Consider the following 19264-nt stretch of genomic DNA (forward strand, 5'->3'; position numbering starts at 1 on the left):
GAAGTTGGGAACCCCAGAGAAGAGAGTTTCAGGAAAGATCCAGTGGTCAAGTATGTCAAATGTGGCTAAGTTCAGAGGAAAGGCCTTTGATTTGACTTTGTGGCCATCGATGACCTTGCTGAGTGGATTTCCATAGACTGGTGGGAACAGAAGGCAGATTGAAGTGGGTTGAAGAGTGAATTGAGGGGCGAGGAAGTGGAGTTAGGGGTATAACAATCTTTCAAAAATTTGAACTGCAAGGGAAATCAATGGGGAAAGGACTTAAGTTTTGTAAGGTAAGATAGCCTAGAATGTGTGCTTTGGGGAATGATCTAGTACCGGGGTTGGCAAACTTGAGACAGAAGAGCCGCCAGGGGTCAGCAAACTGCGGCTCGCAAACTGTGGCTCTGAAGTAAAATTGAAAATGAAAATAAAACTATCATAGTTTCATTTATAAAATTTTTACAGGATATTCATATAATGGTGATTATGTAAAAATATATTTAAGGCTCTTGAATAAATTTTAAATTGTTGTGAGGGACAGGATTGGCTCTTCCGGGGTCGGCAGACTTTTGAGATGGAACGTACCCAAAGAGCCGCATGTGGCTCGCAAGCCGCAGTTTGCTGGCCCCTGATCTAGTAGACTTCAGTAAGAGGGAGAGACTGATGATGCAGGAAAGAAAAGATGCTTGAAGAATGAAATTCTCAAGAAGACAAGAGTACTGGATTAGTGTTGGTTTAAGACACAGTCAGTCACCAGCATTCATACTGACACATACAGACCCACCAACAATGGTAACACATCATGTAGACCTAACAGCCAGTCTTGACACAGTCACACACAGGCCCACCAAGTGACAATAATACACGGACCCAAGGGTCACTTACACACACAACTAAAAGCCACAATGACAAGCTAGATAGACCCACCCTCTGCACCCTCTCACACAGGTGCCCACAGCCCCCTCCTATGATTCACCCTTGGACACCCCTTCCCACTGCAACTCCTCTTCCTAATTCCCAGGGCCTCTTGAGAGGCAAATACAGTCCTGGGCTAAAGAAGGACAGGGAAGGCTTCACATCCAGTGAAAGGTTTTATTAAGAGAATGAGAAAGCAATCTGAGAGTTGGGGAGGTACATCGACAGCAGGGTCCAAACAGCACGTACAAAATCCCAGCGACCACTTCAGGGTCCCTGACGCCTTTCTCCCTCCCGGCCCCCCCACAGCCCTTTGTGAGCAAAAACACCTCCATCCTGGTCCAGCTAGACATCTTGGTGCATGAGCAGAAAATGGTAAAACAAGAGTCCAAAACTCAAGGGGATAAATAAGTTGCACTGGACATTTTTAAACTTTCAAATTTAATTACAACACATAAATAAATAGGACAGACAGTAACAGGACTGTGAAGTGCAGCCTGGATTCAAGTTCTGCAATTTGTGCTTTGTCTTCTGTGTTCCTTGAGGGCCCCTCCCGCCCATTTCTTTCCAAGAGTGGGAAAGCCCCAGAGAGCCTCCTGAGGTTTTCTACCTGCACCCTTTTTCTGGGGGTAGGAGATTCTGGGATGAAGGATGCCAACTGCTCAGAACCTCTGTTTTGTTAACAGTTTCCCTTCTGCCATCAGTGGAAACAGAAAGGCCCTGGACCCTAGGGGCACCCACCACTGCCCAAGCACCTTAATGGGCAGGGCTCAGCCCCAAGAACTAGGCTCTTTCATGCCCATTTCCTGTCGAAGCACTTCTTAGCAGTCCAGGGTCAGAAAATTGCACATGTGAGGCAGACAACTGGGCCCTTATCAACAAGCCACGCAGAGATGCCACCCCGCCTTTTCCAACCCAGACCCCTAACTGCGGGGTTTCTGGATGAATATTCTCTTTCTCACCTGACTCCAACCCCACCTTTTAATCCTCTCAGGCGTGGCCACCCCCAGGAGCTCAGACTGCATTTCAGGCCTTGGGAGCCCTTAAGGGATGGGGCAGGAGAAGTGATTATTTCCGGTGCTTGGCATCCTTCTCCGAAGCCTTGGTATCACCATGCCCACTGCCCCCACTGCTTAGAAACATCTTGTCCAGCCCCTTGAGTGACTCCAGCAAGTAGTTCTGGAAGGCAGTGAGGGCGGCACAGATGGCTGGCCCCCCGAAGCCATGGGTGATGAGGCTAAAATGTGTCAGGCAACTCTGTACTCCCGGCTCCAGGATGAGGGCTGGGCAGCTGTTGCCCAGCGGTGAGCGGTCTTGAGCCATCAAGTCAGCAAACTCCTTGCAGATCTGCCTGATGGGGGAAGGAGGGTCAGAGTTTAGAGGACAAAGGTCTGAGCCCACAGAAGGACCACCATGTGCTGGGCACTTGGTATATATTATATTTATAATTGCTGACCCTGCCCAATATGTAGTCTGCAAATGATGATCATACCCATTTTACAGAAAACGAAACTAAGGCTCAGAGACATTAACTGATTTGCCCCATATCGCACAGCTAGTAAACAGCACATGCCAATACCCTACAGTCTCCCTTCCTGTGGACGTCCTGCCCACATTCAAAGACCGGCTCTACTACCTTATCCAGGAAACTTTCTTTGATCCCCTCTCCCACTGCTACCCCCACCCCAGGCACCCAGTGCCTCACAGAGCTTTGTCTTTAACGTTATTAGGGAACAATCCAGAGTCTACCTTGAATCATTGAAATAATAACTGGTAGTGAACATGAATTGAGGCCTCGATGTACCGAGCACGCTGCATGCATCCATCATCTCAATCCTCACAACAAATCTATACTGTTATTATCATCCCCATCGTATGGTGAGGAAACTGGTTTCAGGTAGGTTAGATGACCTGCCCATGCGGCGAAGCTGGGATTTGAATCCAGCTCCAGTTTGCGGCCATTCATTTCTTTGTGCATCCTGTGTGTGACTCCGGCAGGATAATCACTCATGTCTCACCTTTGTACCATCCATGGAACCCAGTCAGCATCTTAGACATGACTGGGACCCAGGAGGTACTTGATGCGTTAGTTGATTAGTGAAATGAGTCCTGTCCTGGAGAGGTTTCTCCAACTACAATATGAGCAGCCTCAAAGGTCCCATGAGCCATGGCAGTCCCTTGAGTCTGTGATTCCACTTCTGCCTAGGGGACTCGAGGAAGCCTCAAAGGAGGGAAGGTGGAGTTGTGATTTGCATTAGATGGGGGACTGGATGCTATTCTAAGCAGAAGAGTATGCCCCAGGATGGGAGGGCAGGAAGCACAAGCAGGCCAGTTGGAGCCGGTGGGCTTAGTACAGGCCAGATGGTGGCACTGTCAGAGGAGTCTGGACTTGACCCTATTGGTAAAATTTAGTGGTTTTCAATGTTTTTAACTTCTTCCCTTTCTCTGTCTCTTCTTGCAATGGGATCCTTTCTGAAAATGAAATTTTAATAAAATACCAGTTCAATAAACAGACCTAAAGGCATCCCCACAGAACCTAGTTTGAAAATCAATGCAGTAGCAGTGGGAGCCATTGAAGGTTCTTGGGCAGGGGAGCAGTGCATGTGCAGGGAGTCTGAGGAACAGTGGGGCCCTGAGGTAAAGGTCCAGGAGTGAGATTATAGGAGACCAGAGTTGAGGTGGCAGCATGTGAATGGTAGTGAATGAAAGAGGCACCAGTGAAACTTGGCAGAGGGGTTAAGTGTGAAGTAAGGACAAGAGAGGGTCAACCTATGGCCTGGGTGGGTGTTGGTGCCCTGATGGAAGTCACTAGAGCAGAAAGGCTGATGGGCGAGGCTCAGGCAGGGAGAACAAGACCACAGGATCTCAAACCCGTGATGCTGCCATGGGGCAGTGTATGGGGGCCTGGCACAGACTATGTAAACCCGTCTGTGACAGTGTTTTTGCTGATAGGTTGCATAGAATCCAGATAGGTTCACATATGTCCACGTGTGCCCTGTGGCATACACTGCATGGATCCTAGGTGTGCCACATGTGCCCATGCTTGGCATCTGTGTCTGTACACTGCACCCATGATAGCCTGACCATGGTGCTGAAAAGCGCCCACACCTGCACCCTCACTCACTTGGCGGCCAGCAGCATGTTCTTCCGGCTGTGCAATTCCCCAGGGTCAGCATGCTGTCGGCACAGGTACTCGGCGGCTGCCTTGGCTGGGAACTCGGTCTCACAGACATAGCCAAAGTCTCGGGCCAGGTGCACGGCCTCTCCTGGCGTGGGGAGAGGCAGACAGATGAGCTGTCACTATGGCCAGGTGTACCTTTGAGCCTGGAGCACCACCGTGAACCGCTGGCTTCTATAGATACCTTCCTCTGATTTCCCACCACAGCACCACTCCAGCCCCAATCCCACTGCCATCCCTTGGGGCCACCAGGGATGGGCTCTGAGCTCAGGGGTGGGAGCCGAACCCTCATGTATCCCAGAGCCTGACTGGAGATGAGCAAGCCCAGAGTCACCAACCTCCAGGCAAGGGACTCTCACCCCCTCATCCCTTTATCACAACCAAACACTGGCCACTCCCCCCGCCACCAGCCCCCGCTTCCACACACACACGCTCTCTACTGCATGGGCATGTGCACACATGTGCATGCACATAAAGATGATACATATTGCACACACTATGTATTTACATATGACACACAGAGGACACACGCATGACTAAACCTACCCTCCTGCATCAGAGACAGTCACACACAGTCATACTGGATGACACAGGTCCCCTGGTGCTCAGGCTAATGCCCACCCCCAGGCCTCACTCACCCTCCACCAGCGAAGTCAGCAGCGTCACATTGGCAGCCTTGCGACGGCCGGCCGGGAGGTTGAGCCCAATCTTCTCCAGCCGTTCCCGCAGGCACCGGCCTCCATTCTTGGATTTGGCCCTTCACATGCACAGAGAGAGACACACACACTATGAAGACAAGAGAGAAGCGTGTAGGCTAGAGTGGCCTGGCTGCCTCTGCCAACCCTGGCTGAGGCTTGGGTTTGGCCCTGGGGACACTCTGGGGCCTCTTTCAGCCTGCTCCCAACCTCTTCCTAACTGTATTGGCTTTGTAGCCAAGATGGGGGCAGGGGGCCTAGCGTCCAGCTCTAGGAGCCCCTGGTTTCTCCCTAATCCTCTCAACAGCAGGGACAATACAGGGTGGGGCAGGATAGGCCCCATCTTGGGTCCTTTTCCCCACCTTAGCATGCCAGCTGGGCCATACACAGCTACCAAGGGACACACAGACCTTTATGCAGAGATACACTGGGACAGGAAGACACACACAGGAGACACAGGTACACATAGATACACACACACACACACACACACACACACGAGCACACACTGAGGGCCAAGAACAAACACACCCCAATAGAGACAGACATGCCCAGACATGCAGATTCAGACACCCAGGGACACGTAGAGACAGAGACACTTGTTCACACCAAGTCAGGATCCCAGGGACATATGAATAGACACTCACAGATTCACGCAAGCCCCTCTGGGGTGCTCAAAGAGACCAGGAATAAGGAGATATACCCCCACTCCTGCACAAATGCAGTCCCCACACAGAGGTACCGACATGTAAACATACATGTCTAGCTCCAGATGTACATGCAATCACGCATACACACAGAGCAGGACACACTCTAGCCAACACACCCCACCAAAAGTAACACAGGAAATTCACACTCACGGAAACGTCCTCCTGGCCGTCCCCTATACCACACACACACAAACATGCACGCATGCATGCACACACATGCACACACCAGCCTCAGACACATAAAAACTCAGCCCTGAAGCACAAATACCCTACCCAGGCACACGGACATGCACAAAGAAAGACAAATACACAACTATGAAGATAACCATGGACCCCAAACACACACACCAGAGAGGCCTATGCTCCCCAGGGGATGGGCTTTGGGTCCTGGGGGAGAAGGTGAAGATGGCACTCTCTCTTCCCCAAACCCAGCCTTGTCCATCCTGCCCATGTGGGTGAGTCCTCCAACCCTTCTTTGTGCTCAGGCTTCTTCCCTCATCCCCACCCCCAAGCCCACCTGGGGTTGCTGCTGGGGACCTGGGCCTGCCCCCAGAGCAGCACAATCCCCCAGGGAAATTGAGGCATGGATGGCCCTATGACTTGGGGTGAGGCGGGGCCCTCTCTGATCCCCTGAGAAGGTCTGAAATGACCACGGATTTTGCCCCAGGCACTGTGCAGGGCATTGGGGGCTGGCCTTCCTACCTGCGAAGGACACCACCCAGAAGTGAGGCGTTGAGGCACTCGGGAGGTGAGAGTCGCCGCTGGACCTCCCCCACTGTCACCTTGTACTTGGACGTTGAGCTGAGCAGTGAGAGCCGGCCTGGCACGGAGCAGAAGACCTCACTGGGGTTCGTGATGCCGCCAACCAGGCTGTCTTTGGCCAGTGAGAGGGCTGAGAGGCTGCTGGCTTTGGAGGGGATGGGGACTGTGGAGCAGAAGCAAGAGCAAGGGAGAGAGAGAGAACGCTGAGCCAGGGACCACAGGACACTAGCCAGCTCTGGAGTGAGCGCACTGATGAAGCGCCAGCTGTGTGCTGGGCGCCATGCTACATGCTGTGCACACACAGCTGCATCTAAACGTCCCAGCACCTTTCAGAGGGAGGTTCTATTATCCCTGCTTTACAAAGGAAGAAACTGAGGCACACTGAGGTTAACATGACTCACCCAAGTTCACTCAGCTACTGGGTGGTGGAAATGGAACCCAGAACTGTCTGGCTCTTGAACCCATGTTCCCTTCACTGAGCCAGGCTGGTTCCCTGCTAAAACTCAAACTGCTTCAGGGGCCGGTCGAGTGGCTCAGTTGGTTAAGAGCGCCAGCTCTGAGCAACAGGGTCACTGGTTTGATTCCCACATGGGCCAGTGAGCTGCGCCCAAGCTGAGCTGCCGCTGAGCTGCCAACACGTGGCAGGATGGCTCAGCTGGTGAGAGCACATGCTCCTAACAACAAGGTTGCAGGTTCGACTCCTGCATGGGATGGTGGCTACGCCCACCCACAACTAAGATTGAACACAGCACCTTGAGCTGAGCAGTCTTAAACTGCAGAAGGCAGCCAGATGGCGACTGGACTTGGAGCTAAGCTAGCTGCGCCTTCCACAACTAAGATTGAAGGACAACAACTTGGCTTCTCCCCTTCCCCAATTCCCCAATAAAATCTTTTTTTTTTTAATTATAAAAAAACAAAACCTGCTTCAGCAGTCTTGGAGTTCAGGCAGGTGCAATCAGAGAGGGAGTTGGAAATGAGGAAATGGAGTCTGAGCTGGAGGCAGAGTTCCCAGTCACTGTAGCAAGGCTCAGCCAGATCTGCACCATCACAAGGACTTTCCAACTCCCCTCTGCCCACTTGTGATCCCCATGTCTCCCCCACCCCTGGATCAGCGAGGGGCCTGGGGGCTTTGGACTCCCACATCCTGGGGATAGGGAGGTCATGGCCTCATTAAACCTCTAACCCTGGCTCCTTCCTGCCAAGTCACTGGGATGCTTGAGGAGACCAGGAATGAGGAGACAGACCCAATAGCCCCCTACCCCAAACGATCGCTAATTATCTTCTAATATCTTTGAAAGGCATCGAAGGGAATCTGAGAAGTTGATTTTCTAAAACCCACTTGGATACTAGTGGCTCTAAAAAAAGTTCTTCCTGAAGTCTAACCTCCCTCCTCCTGCTTAGCCTCAGGGGGAAGGGAGAATAATTGAGGGACTCATTTCCCTGGGGTTTCTCTTCTTTCAAGGAAGTGGTAGAAAAGCCAGGCCTTGTGTATGTGTTGAGGGGTTGGGGGTGGATCAAGTGGGGGGTCTGGGCCCAACAATTACTAAGCACTCACTATGCTATGTGCTTACACAGACAACCTCACTGAATCCTCAGAACAACCCCCAGCGGGGCTCCGTTTATTATTCCCATCTTATAGATGAGGAAACTGAAGCCCAGAGAGGTGAAGTAGTGTGCTTGACATCACACAGCTGATAGATTTAGAACTAATCTCAAGCCCTGGACTATGGTCTCAAAGGCAGCACTCTTAGCCCTCCAGCCTTTTGGCAAATATTTGCTGAGAGCCTGTGTGCCAGGAGCTGTGCTAGGTCTCAGGAATGCAGAGGTAGGCAAGGCTGACCCCGCTCCCTGGCCTGGCAGAGCCTCTCCAGATTTCCCCTCCCTGCGGGGGTGTGAGGATGTGCATTCCCACCCTGCACCCAGTCACCCAGCCAGAAACCTCAGTGATGCCCTTCACACCGCCCTCTCCCACCACATCCCATCCATCATCATGTCCTACGGCTTTCATTTCTCCACATGCCCTGGACGGGGCCATTTCTCCACGTGCGTGCACACAGACGCTCCCTCACTTCCTGCCTGAATTTCAGCACAGCCCCTGCTCTGGTCCCCCTGCCCTGCTCCAGAGGGATCTTTCTGAAATATGCATCACTCGCCAGCCTAAACCCAGTCAGTGCCTGGTCAGTTCCCTGAGAGCCACATTCCAGCACCCTAGCTGGGCAGACTGATATCACCTAGCCTTCAGGGAGTGCCGACTATATACGCCCAGTGCTTTACACAAACAGCTCTGTGGAGTGGGTGCTATTATCCATCCCTATTTTAAATAAAGAAACTAAAAGTTTAAAGAGGTTAAGATGGCACAGCAGTAGGAGCAGAAAAGGGTCTTGAAGGGTGATCACGGACTCCAAAATTCACATCCTTAACCATCGCCATGCCCTCCCTCACCCTGCTTTGTGGTCTGGCTGTGCCTATGCCTCTTGCCTGGTCCCCCATTCATCCTTTAGCTCCTTGACCCACACTGACCAATAGAAATATACTGTGAGCCACGTATGTAAATTTCCATTTGCTCTTTGCCCCATGTCAAAAAAGTAAAAAGAAACATATAAGGCTAATGTTAATATATTTTATTTATCCCAATTTCAAAAATATCACTGAAACATAATCAATACTTTAAAAATTACTAATGAGCTATTTTACATTCTTTTCTTGCACTTAGTCTTCAAACTTCAATGCATATTTTACATTAACAGCCCAGCTTAATTCACACTAGCCACATTTCAAGTGTGGTTAGTGGCTCCCACAGTGGACAAACCAGCTTTAGACTTGCATAAGTCAGCAAGACGTGGGAGACTGGACACCGGTGCTGCCCTGTGTAAAGACACTACCTGCCGAGTGTTATCAAGCCAGACACACCAACATTACCAGAAATCCTAGTTTTGTGGGGTTTTTGTGTTGTTGTTGTTTTCTCACGAGAGCAGAATTCTATGTGAAATCTCTGCATTTTTAAACATTGGCAACTGATTCAAACATTTAAAAAACCCAGTGCAGGCCAAATGAAACGTGTGAAGTGCCACCTGGGATGTGGGACCACGAGGGCGTGAGCTCTGTAAGCTCCACATTGCTGCTCACTGATTGTCCCAGGGGCCCTTCTCCATTTTACTGAGCAAGGACCCCTCCTTCCCAAGCCTCAGTTCAGGCGCCATCCCCAATGCAAACTTTCTGGGCCCTCCACCCCAGCTCCCTCTCCCCTCCCTTGCTGTCCCTTACATATCTGTTTCCACCTCCATCTTCCCCACTACCTGGGAGGGCCTTGAGGGCGGAGTCTTGGCACAAGGGGGTGTCAGTGAATGTGGAATAAATGAATGAAGCAAGGGCCCTTAAAACCTGAACTAGGAAAAAGAGTGATGGCCCACAAGACCACTGGGGGAGCCTGATTCTTTTGTTAGCACCTAATAGTAAAACTGCCCTTCCTGCCTGGGTCCCCATTCAGGCACCAGGGAGGAGCCAAAAGGTCAGGGATGCAGGTAAGAGACGTGGAGAGGTGGGGGATGTGGAGAGAATGAGCAGCACACACGCCTGACCCCAGGCCTGTTCCCTGTCCCCAGCACAGGATCAAAACCAGGGTGAGGCAAGTGAGGCCATCAATCACCTTGTGTGCAAAGTTTAAGGAGGCACCAAAAAACTCAGCAATCAAGATAAATACTATTTAAATACAATATTAAAAAATCAATAAAAACGAAAAGGTCCATGATGACAAAATATCAAAATTTTAATTAGACACAGGCTCTGATTCTGCCCTTGCACGACTCTGTCTCACACAACTTACCCTGTCATAGATAGAACAATGAAGGGACGATTGCGCATGTGCCCACTTACTCAACAAATGCTGAGCCCCAGCTATGTACACAGACATAGTCTCTGCCCTGCTTGAGTGTTGCAGGAATGTGACAGCATGCATATGGATGTCTGCCAGCTCTTTTGCTCCTGTTTATATATTTAAACATAGTGTATCCCAGATTTATGCCAACGTAGGTATAGCTGAGTGTAGGTGCATGACGGGTGTACATGTGCTTGTGTATATAAATGAGAGACTTTGCTGCTTTTCCCACTTGTCCTTCCCCTTTTCCTCAGAGCCTCTTTCCCTCCCCCACAAAAAATCCACCACCACCACCAACAACAACAAATATCCAGCAAGGGGGATAGAACCCAGGGTGAGGGAAGCAGGTAGCCTGGGGAAGGGACAGTCATGGAGGTAGGAATTAAACTAGCACAGATTGCACAGCAGGAACACTAGTTTGTCTCCCATACCATGGTGACTCCTGAAGCTCATGGTGTCCCCCTGGTCACACAGGCAGAAGTCATTCACATATATTACACACACCTACAGACACAAAAGCTCCTAGTTATTCAACCTGTCAGACAAGATTCTCACACACATGTACATACTCTATTAGCAGGTGGTAGATATATGGTCTGACCATGAATCTGGGGAGTATGTAACTGACTCTCCCAGAAAGCTGGTGAAATTGCAATTCCTTCTAGAAGAAAACACGGGAGGAAAATCTTTGTGACCTTGGCTTGGGCAACGAGTTCCTAGATACAACACTGAAAGTATGATCCATAAAAAAAAAATCAAGATACAATGAACTTCATCAAAATTAAAAACTTTTGTACTCCGAAAGACACTATTAAGAAGAAAAAAAGACAAACCACAAACTTGAAGAAAATATTGGCAAATCATATCTGATCAAGAATGTGTATCCAGGCTATATAAAGAACTCATAACTCAATGATAAGATAAACCAATGAGAAAATGGTCAAAATATGTGAATAGACATGTCACTAGAAATGATATATGAATGGCTAATAAGCACATGAAAAAGTGCCCAATATCCTTAGTCATTAGGGAAATGCAAATTAAAACTATACTGAGTGAGATACAGTGAGGACAGCTGCAACAAAAATGATAGCCAATATCAAGTATAAGTGAGGATGTGGAGAAACTGGAACCCTCAACATATTGCTAGTGGGAATGTAAAGTTGATTAGCCACTTCAGAAAACAGCTTGGCATTTTCTTAAAAAATAAAACTCCTAGGAATTTACCCAAGAGTAGTGAAAACATATGTCTGTACAAAGACATGTGTGTGAATGATCATAGCAGCATTATTTGTAATAGCCCCAAAGTGGAAACAACCCCACTATCCATCAACTGATGAATGAATAAATAAAATGTGTTACATTCATGCAATGGAGTATACTCAGCAATAAGGAAAAACAAACTACTGGGGCCAGCAGAGTGGTGCGTTGATTAAGAGCTGGCTTGGGATGCCAGAGGGCCGTGGTTCGGATCCCACATATGAGGGCCAGTGACACTGCCCTCTGCAGCTAAGATGGTGAATGGCAGCTCGACCTGGGGCTGGGCTGCCATGGGTCGCAGTGTCAGCATAGACTGCAGCCCCTGCTGCAGTGGGTTGCCATGGGCTACCATGTGTAGCCGGCAGCCAGCATGAGCGGCCTTCCACAGGCCTGCGACTGATCTGCCTCCCCTGGGAAGAGCGCAATGATGGTGCCAGTTTGTGCCAGTGAAGCCACATCCTCCACAACTAGACTGAAGAACAAAACAACAGCAACTTGTCTGTTCCCCTTCCCCAATTCCCCAATAAAAAAATCTTTAAAAAAAAAAAAGAAAAACCAACTACTGATACATGCTAGCTACAACACAGAGGAACCTGAAAACATGCTAAGTGAAAAAGCTAGATACAAAAAAATCTACATATTTATATATTCCATTGCTATAATATACCCAGAACATGCAAATTTATAGACAGAAAGCAGATCAGTGGTTGCCTAAGATTTGGGGTGGGAATGGGGATTAACTACAAATGGGAATGAAGAAGTTTTGGGGGGTGATGGAAATGTCTTAAAATTCATTATGGTTAAGATTAACTCTATAAATTTACTAAAAATCATCAAACTATAGTCTTACAATGGGTGAATTTTAGGTAAATGTTACTTCAATAGATCCGGTAAAATATGCAAGTTCCAGGGCATTCCAGGGATTCTCATTTAGTAGGTGTGGGTTGGTACCTGGGACATCTGCATTTTTAAACAAGTACCCCTAAGGGATTCTGATGCACGTGGTTCCTCAGACCACACTTAGAGTAGCACTGGTCCAAAGCCTTGGGGTGGGGTGGAGGGGGGAACAGCAGGAGGAAGGCAGACAGGAGGGATAGTGACCCTCCTCCTCCTCCCAGCCCATCTCCCCCAGTGGGACCAGCTGGTTAAGTTTCCTTCTCACCAGCTGCCAGCAGCTTCCTTTAACATACAGCTCCTACATTTTACTCCCCTGCTTTCCACTGCCCTCAGCTACCCTCCGAACTCTTATCTGCTTGGGCACTTTCAGCCTCTTTCTGGGGCAGACAATGACCTGCCTGGGAGGCAAGCGAGGCAGGGTGGTGGAAGGACAGGGTCAGATTCTGTCTTTATGTAAATTTTTGATATTTTGTTTATCATGGATTTTTTGCATTACTTATTTTTCATTGTAAAATTTTATTGCCCCTCTTGAATGTAAATATTTCTAAGTTCTTTAGTGTCTATGAGAAGTCTTTGTGCGTGTGTGTGTGTGTGTGTATGTGTGTGTGTGTGTGTGTGTGTGTGTGTCTTTTCTTTTTTTTAGTTTCAGGTGTACAAAACAATGCAACAGTTATCCTTTTCACCCCTCACAAAGTGACAAACCGCCTCCCCACATTACTTTTTGTCTTAACATATCACCTTAAGATATATTATTTATCTAAACCTTGCCTCGGAGGTGGTGCCTTACTCAGACGTGAGTACCTCACCCTAGGCCTGGCCCTGCTTGCAGATTCACTTGGAAGCCCAGACCCTCCCCATCTCCCTTTTTCCTCCACAGCAACAAAGAGAGCAGAGGAGAGGCTGACAATTTACATCAGCCTCAGCCGCTGCTGCCCTGGAGAAGCCCTGAGATTGGACAACACAGCTCAGCAGAGAGAGATTCCCTACTCCCAACTGGGCAACCCGCTTTCCTCAGAGAGAAGGAGGGATACCTCAGTTCTCATCCCCAAACCATTCCCGACTGTTTAACCTGAAACCCAGGGAAAACTTGAACCTGTCGGTCTCGTCCACAGGTGAGGGCATTTGTACATGCTGCACCTAGTGTGGTGAAAGCAGCCTGGCCCTTTCTACACCCCCTCTCCCAGTGCACTCAGACTTCAAAAACCATCAGTCATTCATTCAGCAAACACCCTTGAGCACCTATGGAGCTGCTTCCTAATATCTCTCCCCCGGGAAGCTTCCCAACCTCAGGCACTCACCGCTCCTCTACTGAGCTCCCACCCAGACCTGTACAGACCCACTCACTGCCTTTCGCCGCTGGAAAATATTCCTGTCCAGGTCTGTCTCCCCTGCCAGTCCCGCCTGCTTTCTATGCCCCTAGGACAGGTCACAAAACTGGAGGTGAAATTTTTGGGCAAAAAATGGAGGGCTCCCGGCTTCCCCTCCGGTCCGCATGTGCCCCGTCTGCCGTCCCCTGACCCATACGTGGCTGCAAGGGGTGGCCGACATGGAAGAGTGCCGTGAGGCAGGGGCTTCAGCTCCCCTCCCCGCCAGGACAAGTGTCCGGAGTACAGGAGATTTTACAACCCAGGTCTCGGCCCGGAGAGCTTCCAGTTCCCCTTCGCCAGGCGGCCCTCCGCCGTAGGAAAGCCGCTCCTGGGGTAGGGCTGGGGCTGCTTCCCTTTCGCACCCAGGACTCCAACCGCCGCGACACAGCCGCCGCTCCTTCCAGGGCCAGGAGGAGCTGGACGAATGGGATGCTTCAGATAGCCAAGAATGACTTTTCACAATTCCAGGACTCGGGCGGGAGTGGGGTCCTCCACAGCCCCCTGGTGCCAGAGGACTTCAGGACTCGACAGGGGCTCCTGATGCCGTCAGAAGGGCCTGAGGACGAAGAAGGGACCTAATCCACGGCCCCCAAGGGGCTGGTGGCGCGGCCGGAGCCCCGCAGTGACAGCGGAGAGCCCAGGCAAAACCGCCCGCTGCGCGCAGGGTTCCTCCACCTGTTTAGTTAGCCACAGCGGCTCTGTCGGGTCGCTTTCTACACATCCCCTACGTCGGGACCTCGCGGCACCAGCTTTGCTTCCGTGATTGCAAAGTTTGAAAGCGCCGGCACTACCTCTCTCTTCTCCCCAAAGGCCCGCTGCGCCAGCAAAGAAGGCCACGCTGGGGGCTTGGGAACCAGGCGCTTCCTTTTCCACAGCTCCCCAGGCTGTGAGTTGATGTCCACAGTGTGGTGCCCAGGGCGCAGTCCCCAACTCAGGTCGCCGGAGCTCCACCTCGCTGCACTCGGCCACCGACAGGCTGACACTGAGGTGCAGCAGGTGTCCGTGCCCGTGCAAGCAACGCATCGCACCCCCCGCCCACATCTGTCCCCAGGAGCCGGAGCACAGCACTCCGGGCAGTCCCAGCCGCACTCACTGTGTTCTCGGGACCGCCTTTGGGGATTCTGGCGCACACCTAGGACCCAAGATTTATGGAAGCTGATGTCCCCTTGAGAGAAACCAACTCCGAGGCAATTCCAGCCCCTCCTCGTAGCCAGTCTCTTGTGCTGGCTCTGGTCTGGGGATTGGGATTTAAGACACTCAGAGCCCCAGTTGATCTTTCTACCCTTTCCAGGGCAGAGGACCCCAAGCCCCTTCCCAAAACGCAGGGGATTGGCTGGCCGCAAGGAGTCATGGAGTTGGTAAGCCTAAGCCCCCCAGCCTCTCCAGCCGGACAAGAGTCAGGAACTGGGTGCTGCAACCACGATTGTATCTTCAGGTGGACCCAGCCCAGTCGCAGGCACTTGACAACTAACTGCAGTCCGAACTCTTCCTTCCCACCGGTTGAAAAAAGTCCACTAAGCCAAAGCAGCGGGGGCTCCAAAGAGCTGGGTCCTGAGAACACACCTCTGCCCTCACTCCAGGCAGCTGGGTTCCCAGTGTCCTCTCACACCTGTTTCAGGTGACACAGCCCTAATACCTGGAGCCCTCCTCCCCCAAGTTCCAGGACGCCTGTCCCCTCACCTTCCCACACACACTCCAGGCGGTCCAGCTAACTTTCTGCCGGCCGAAAAGGAGCCCCAGTTCTTGGAAGTTCAACCCCGGCACCCCACCCCCACCACAGCCTCTCCTGGGAACACGTGGAGTGCAAACTGAACCTGGGCTTGAATTCACTATTGAAAAACAACTCTAGCCAAACCCCGCGGGAGCGGCACCTGCCCCAGGCACAGGGGGCTGGTCTGCTCCTCCAAATTCCTCCCTGGCACCTGCCACAAATCTAAGTAGCCCGCCCAAAGCATGGACCCCTCAGAATCTCTGTCTCTGTCTCTTTCTCACCTTTTCCTGGCACGGCCAGAACTCGGTTTTCAGACTGGAAAATCCACTCGAAGGCAAGTCTCAAATCCCTGGCTTTTACTAGTGTAGAGACATAAACATCCCCCAAAACACAGAGAGCCACCCTCACATGCTTAGAGATCCTCAGTACCAAAGGACAAGCACTGGGACACAACAGAGGCCCTGACACACACATAGAGACCCCAAACACACAGAAATGTACTCCAACATAATAGAAACGCATCACACACAGCAACAGAAACACATACACCAAGAAATGTCAGAAAGACACCTAGGAAAGGAACGTACAGACATGTACAGGACCCTAAACTCACATAGACACCGAGGAACAAATGGGCCTTCACTCCTGCACACAGCCTAACATGGTATTCACACACCAGCTCCCCTAATCCTAAATGCCATAAGAAGCCCCCTTGGAGAGAAAATTCCCCAGGGAAATGCAAGCCCCCCCACCCCACCCCAAGGCCCTTCTTCTGTGAAGGAAGGGGCAGAAAGTGTTTGCTAGGCTAACAAATGGTAAGGCTCTGTAAGGTGGATATTAACAAAATCCCTGGGAGCAGCACCCCCATTCCCACCTCTTAGGAACAGGGAAGTGGTTTAACTAGTTCTGCAAATTAACTCCAGATCCACAAGAGCGCCCTCCCCTTGGCAGCGAGAGGCCAGGTCTCTGAGTTGCTGGGCTGGCCTGGGCAGCCAAGTGAGCTCTGATGGACTCGGGCCCACCCCAGGGTGCAGGCTCTGGAGCCAACTCACCAACCAATGCAGCTGCCCAAGCTTTGGCCAGGCCGCCCAGCCTCCACTGCTGCTCTACTGGGAGCGTGCCAGTGGCCACCAAAGAAGACACGCTCCATGGGAAAGAAAATGGGTCTGTGTGCCCAGGACCTGCACCATCTCGCCCGGTTCTGCCCTGACAGATGCACGCCATTCCTTACCTTTCTTGATCACGGACTGGTCCAGGAGGCTCATTCCTGGCTCATCCATAGCCTGCAAATAGGAGAGGCGGTGGTAAGGGCGCCTGTGGACACAGTCTCCTGTTGCTTCCCAAGCCCCTGCTGTCCCTGTTCTGTCTGCTCGCCCGATGCGCACCACTGTCGCCTGAGGCGGCGAGCGGACGAGGTTTCACCGAGGCTCAGCACCATCTGTGAGGCCGATCTGGGCCCTGGGTACCTCCCCGTGCCATAAGGGAACTTTGAACCTTAGACAGGCAACTCCTCGGCCTCTCTTCGCTCTAGGCACAGGTTGCACCAGCAGACCGGGAGTGGGCATAGATGCCCTACGTGGCCCAGCCCCTGCCCGTTTACTTCACTAAGGATTGCCGCCATCCTGGCACCGCTCACCGACTCAGTGTCAGGCTGCCTTAATGTCCAGGCAGCGTCTAACCTAGGACGTGGGACACATCCTCGGGGTCACGAGTGAGAAGTGGCAGGCTGGGAGAAAAGTCAGCTTCCCGCATTCGTCACCTGCCTCCAGCCAGAGTCCTAAATCACCGTGGCGGGTCTGGCCCATCCCGATCGTTCGGGCCTCACCTGCAGGTCCTCCAGGCCGGGCGGTGCCGCCAGCCCCGGGAGGCCGAGGGGCGCGTCGGCTAGGCCGTGTGCGCCGTCAGCCAGGCTGTGCAGGAGCCTGGGCACAGCGGCGGCGTAGTCGCGGCGCGGGTCTAGGCCCAGAGCACGGGCGGGCGGTGCCAGTAGGCCGGGCGGCTCATCGTGGGCGCGGGCAGCAGCGCGGGGCGCGGCCCAGGCAGCCTGTGGAGGCTGCGGTTGTGCCAGAGGCGCCAGGCCGCCGTACGGGTCGCCGGCCAGGTGGGGAAAGGCGGCGGTGGCGTCGGGCGCCTGGCCGTAGGGCAGAGGTGGCTGCGGGTAGGGCGGCGGGAAGTAGGGCGGCTGGAAGTCGGCGGCAGCAGCGGCGGCCGGCGTGTGGCAGAGTGGCGGCGCCGGTCCGTAGGCCGCCTGGGGCAGAGATGACAGGCGGGCCCCGCCAGCCGCTGCGCCCAGCCCGTCGGGGCGCTCCTGGGGAAGGAGAGGGACGCGTTAGGCGACCCACCGGCAGCTGAAAGAGCCCAGCCCGAAAGGACATTCCTTTTGAACAGCTCGCGTGGGTTCGGCTGCCGTCCTACCCGCTTCCCGGGACTCGAGGTCTATTTTGAGTGACCCGCGGGCGCAGGAGCCTCAGGCTGGGGACAGCGGTCTCCTGCGCGCACAGTTTTCAGCTGGCGGAGTCTCTGTGGCCCCCTCCCTCCGAGATTTCGTTGGAGGAGGACGCTCAAAAGGTCCAGCACTCAGGTTTCCTGATGTCCCCGCGTCCCCGGACCCGAGACTACTCACCATGGGGGAGTAAGTGTGTACCAGCATGGGGCGTGGGGCGTGGGGCGCGAGGCGTGGCGGCAGCGGATCCCTTGCCCGACGGCCAGCGCTGCGGGAAGAGGCGCAGGACCCTTCCCACCCCGCAGGGGGGTTACTTGGCCGCGGCGAGGTTCAACCCAGCCCCGAGCCCAGTGGGCTTCGGGTCCTCAACTGTGGGCGCCCCCGGGCGAGTCCATGGGGGCTGGACGTGGGCTAGATGGGCGCTGATCGCACTTGGAAAAGTCGGTCAACGGGTACCCAGCGCCCGCCCTTCTTCCTCTGAGCGCAGCCTGCTCCATGCACTCCAGTTATAGTGGCGGGGGCGCGCCAGGCCTCCGGGGGCGCGCATTAAAGAGACACGCTGTGGCTGCTTTCTCCCTTCTCCCTTCTCCCCAGCGACTGCTCAAGGGAAGGCGTGGCTTTGGCGCGACCCCACAGGATGGGTTGTGGTGATGGTGGTGGGGCGGTGTGACAGAGTGGGGGCAGGAATCCAACCCCCGAAGGTCTCAGCCGCCTTCTAGGCTCGAAGAATCCCCAGCTGCCGTGAAACGGGAAAGGATTGGAGGCTGGGACATAGGGGCCCTAGGTTTGCGTCTGGGCTGTATTGCTTCTTTGCCTTTGAGCAAAGCACTGCTCTTCCCTGGCCTCAGCTCCTTGTCTGTAAAAAGGGTATCAGTCCTTTCTCTACCCACCTCACTGGAGTGTGGAAGAGGTGGGCAATTGTGAACGTGGAAGAAGTTTGTGAGCTGCAGACTCAAGGCCTCCGACTCATGTACACGCGTGTCAGTCTGTGTGTATATATGTAAGTGTGTGTGTGTATAGGGGGCCATCACAGTCTCTCGGAATGTTTCCGGATCACAGAGCCTCTGACGGTGCCCACTTAGGCTTTCCCAGGCTGGTAACTGCCAGTGCCAAGCCCTGGGTCTGAGGAAGCTGGAGACACCATCTGGCTAGAGAGAGTTGCCTGGGACTGAGGATGGGCATGTGTTCCACCTGAGAAGGACTCAAGGTGTTTCTGAAGCCACAGGTTGATTGAGTGTGGGACTGTTGAGTGCACCTGCGTGTAACTGACACTGTGTGGACCGTATGCTATTGTTACACTAACATGCACAGGCCGTGTGTTACCATGGCAGGCACTGGCCAGCTCTCAAGCATGTTCCAATCTCTGCAGTCACTTCGTCTTTCTTTTTCCCCAAACCCAACCCTCCCCTCCTGAGAAGGAGAGACAGGGATTAAAGAAAGGGAAATGAGAAGAATGCTAAGGGGAATGAG

At 52.7% G+C, this 19264-nt stretch overlaps 1 protein-coding gene across 1 annotated transcript; it reads right to left on the reverse strand.

Annotated features, from left to right (window-relative positions):
- Nucleotides 1–1321: 1321 nt before the first annotated feature.
- On the reverse strand, nucleotides 1322–18201 carry TFAP2E (transcription factor AP-2 epsilon). The gene is made up of 7 exons (XM_019657791.1): nucleotides 17975–18201; nucleotides 17177–17659; nucleotides 16583–16634; nucleotides 6183–6405; nucleotides 4714–4832; nucleotides 4022–4163; nucleotides 1322–2248 (listed from the first exon to the last, which is right to left on the reverse strand). The coding sequence occupies exons 1-7, from the start codon at nucleotides 17999–18001 to the stop codon at nucleotides 1966–1968; spliced, it is 1329 nt and encodes a 442-aa protein (XP_019513336.1). The 5' UTR covers nucleotides 18002–18201; the 3' UTR covers nucleotides 1322–1965.
- Between the last annotated feature and the right edge of the window lie 1063 nt (nucleotides 18202–19264).

Source organism: Hipposideros armiger, unplaced genomic scaffold (genome assembly GCF_001890085.2).
Source record: "Hipposideros armiger isolate ML-2016 unplaced genomic scaffold, ASM189008v1 scaffold_10, whole genome shotgun sequence".
Taxonomy (NCBI): Eukaryota; Metazoa; Chordata; class Mammalia; order Chiroptera; family Hipposideridae; genus Hipposideros; species Hipposideros armiger.

Coding starts and splice junctions, on each gene's coding strand:
- TFAP2E (XM_019657791.1), bottom strand. CDS start 18,001: ATGCTGGTACACACTTACTCCCCCATG. Junction 4,833..6,182: donor CTGGGTGGTGTCCTTCGCAG/GTAGGAAGGCCA, acceptor GTGCATGTGAAG/GGCCAAATCCAAGAATGGAG. Junction 2,249..4,021: donor AACATGCTGCTGGCCGCCAA/GTGAGTGAGGGT, acceptor TTCCCCCATCAG/GCAGATCTGCAAGGAGTTTG.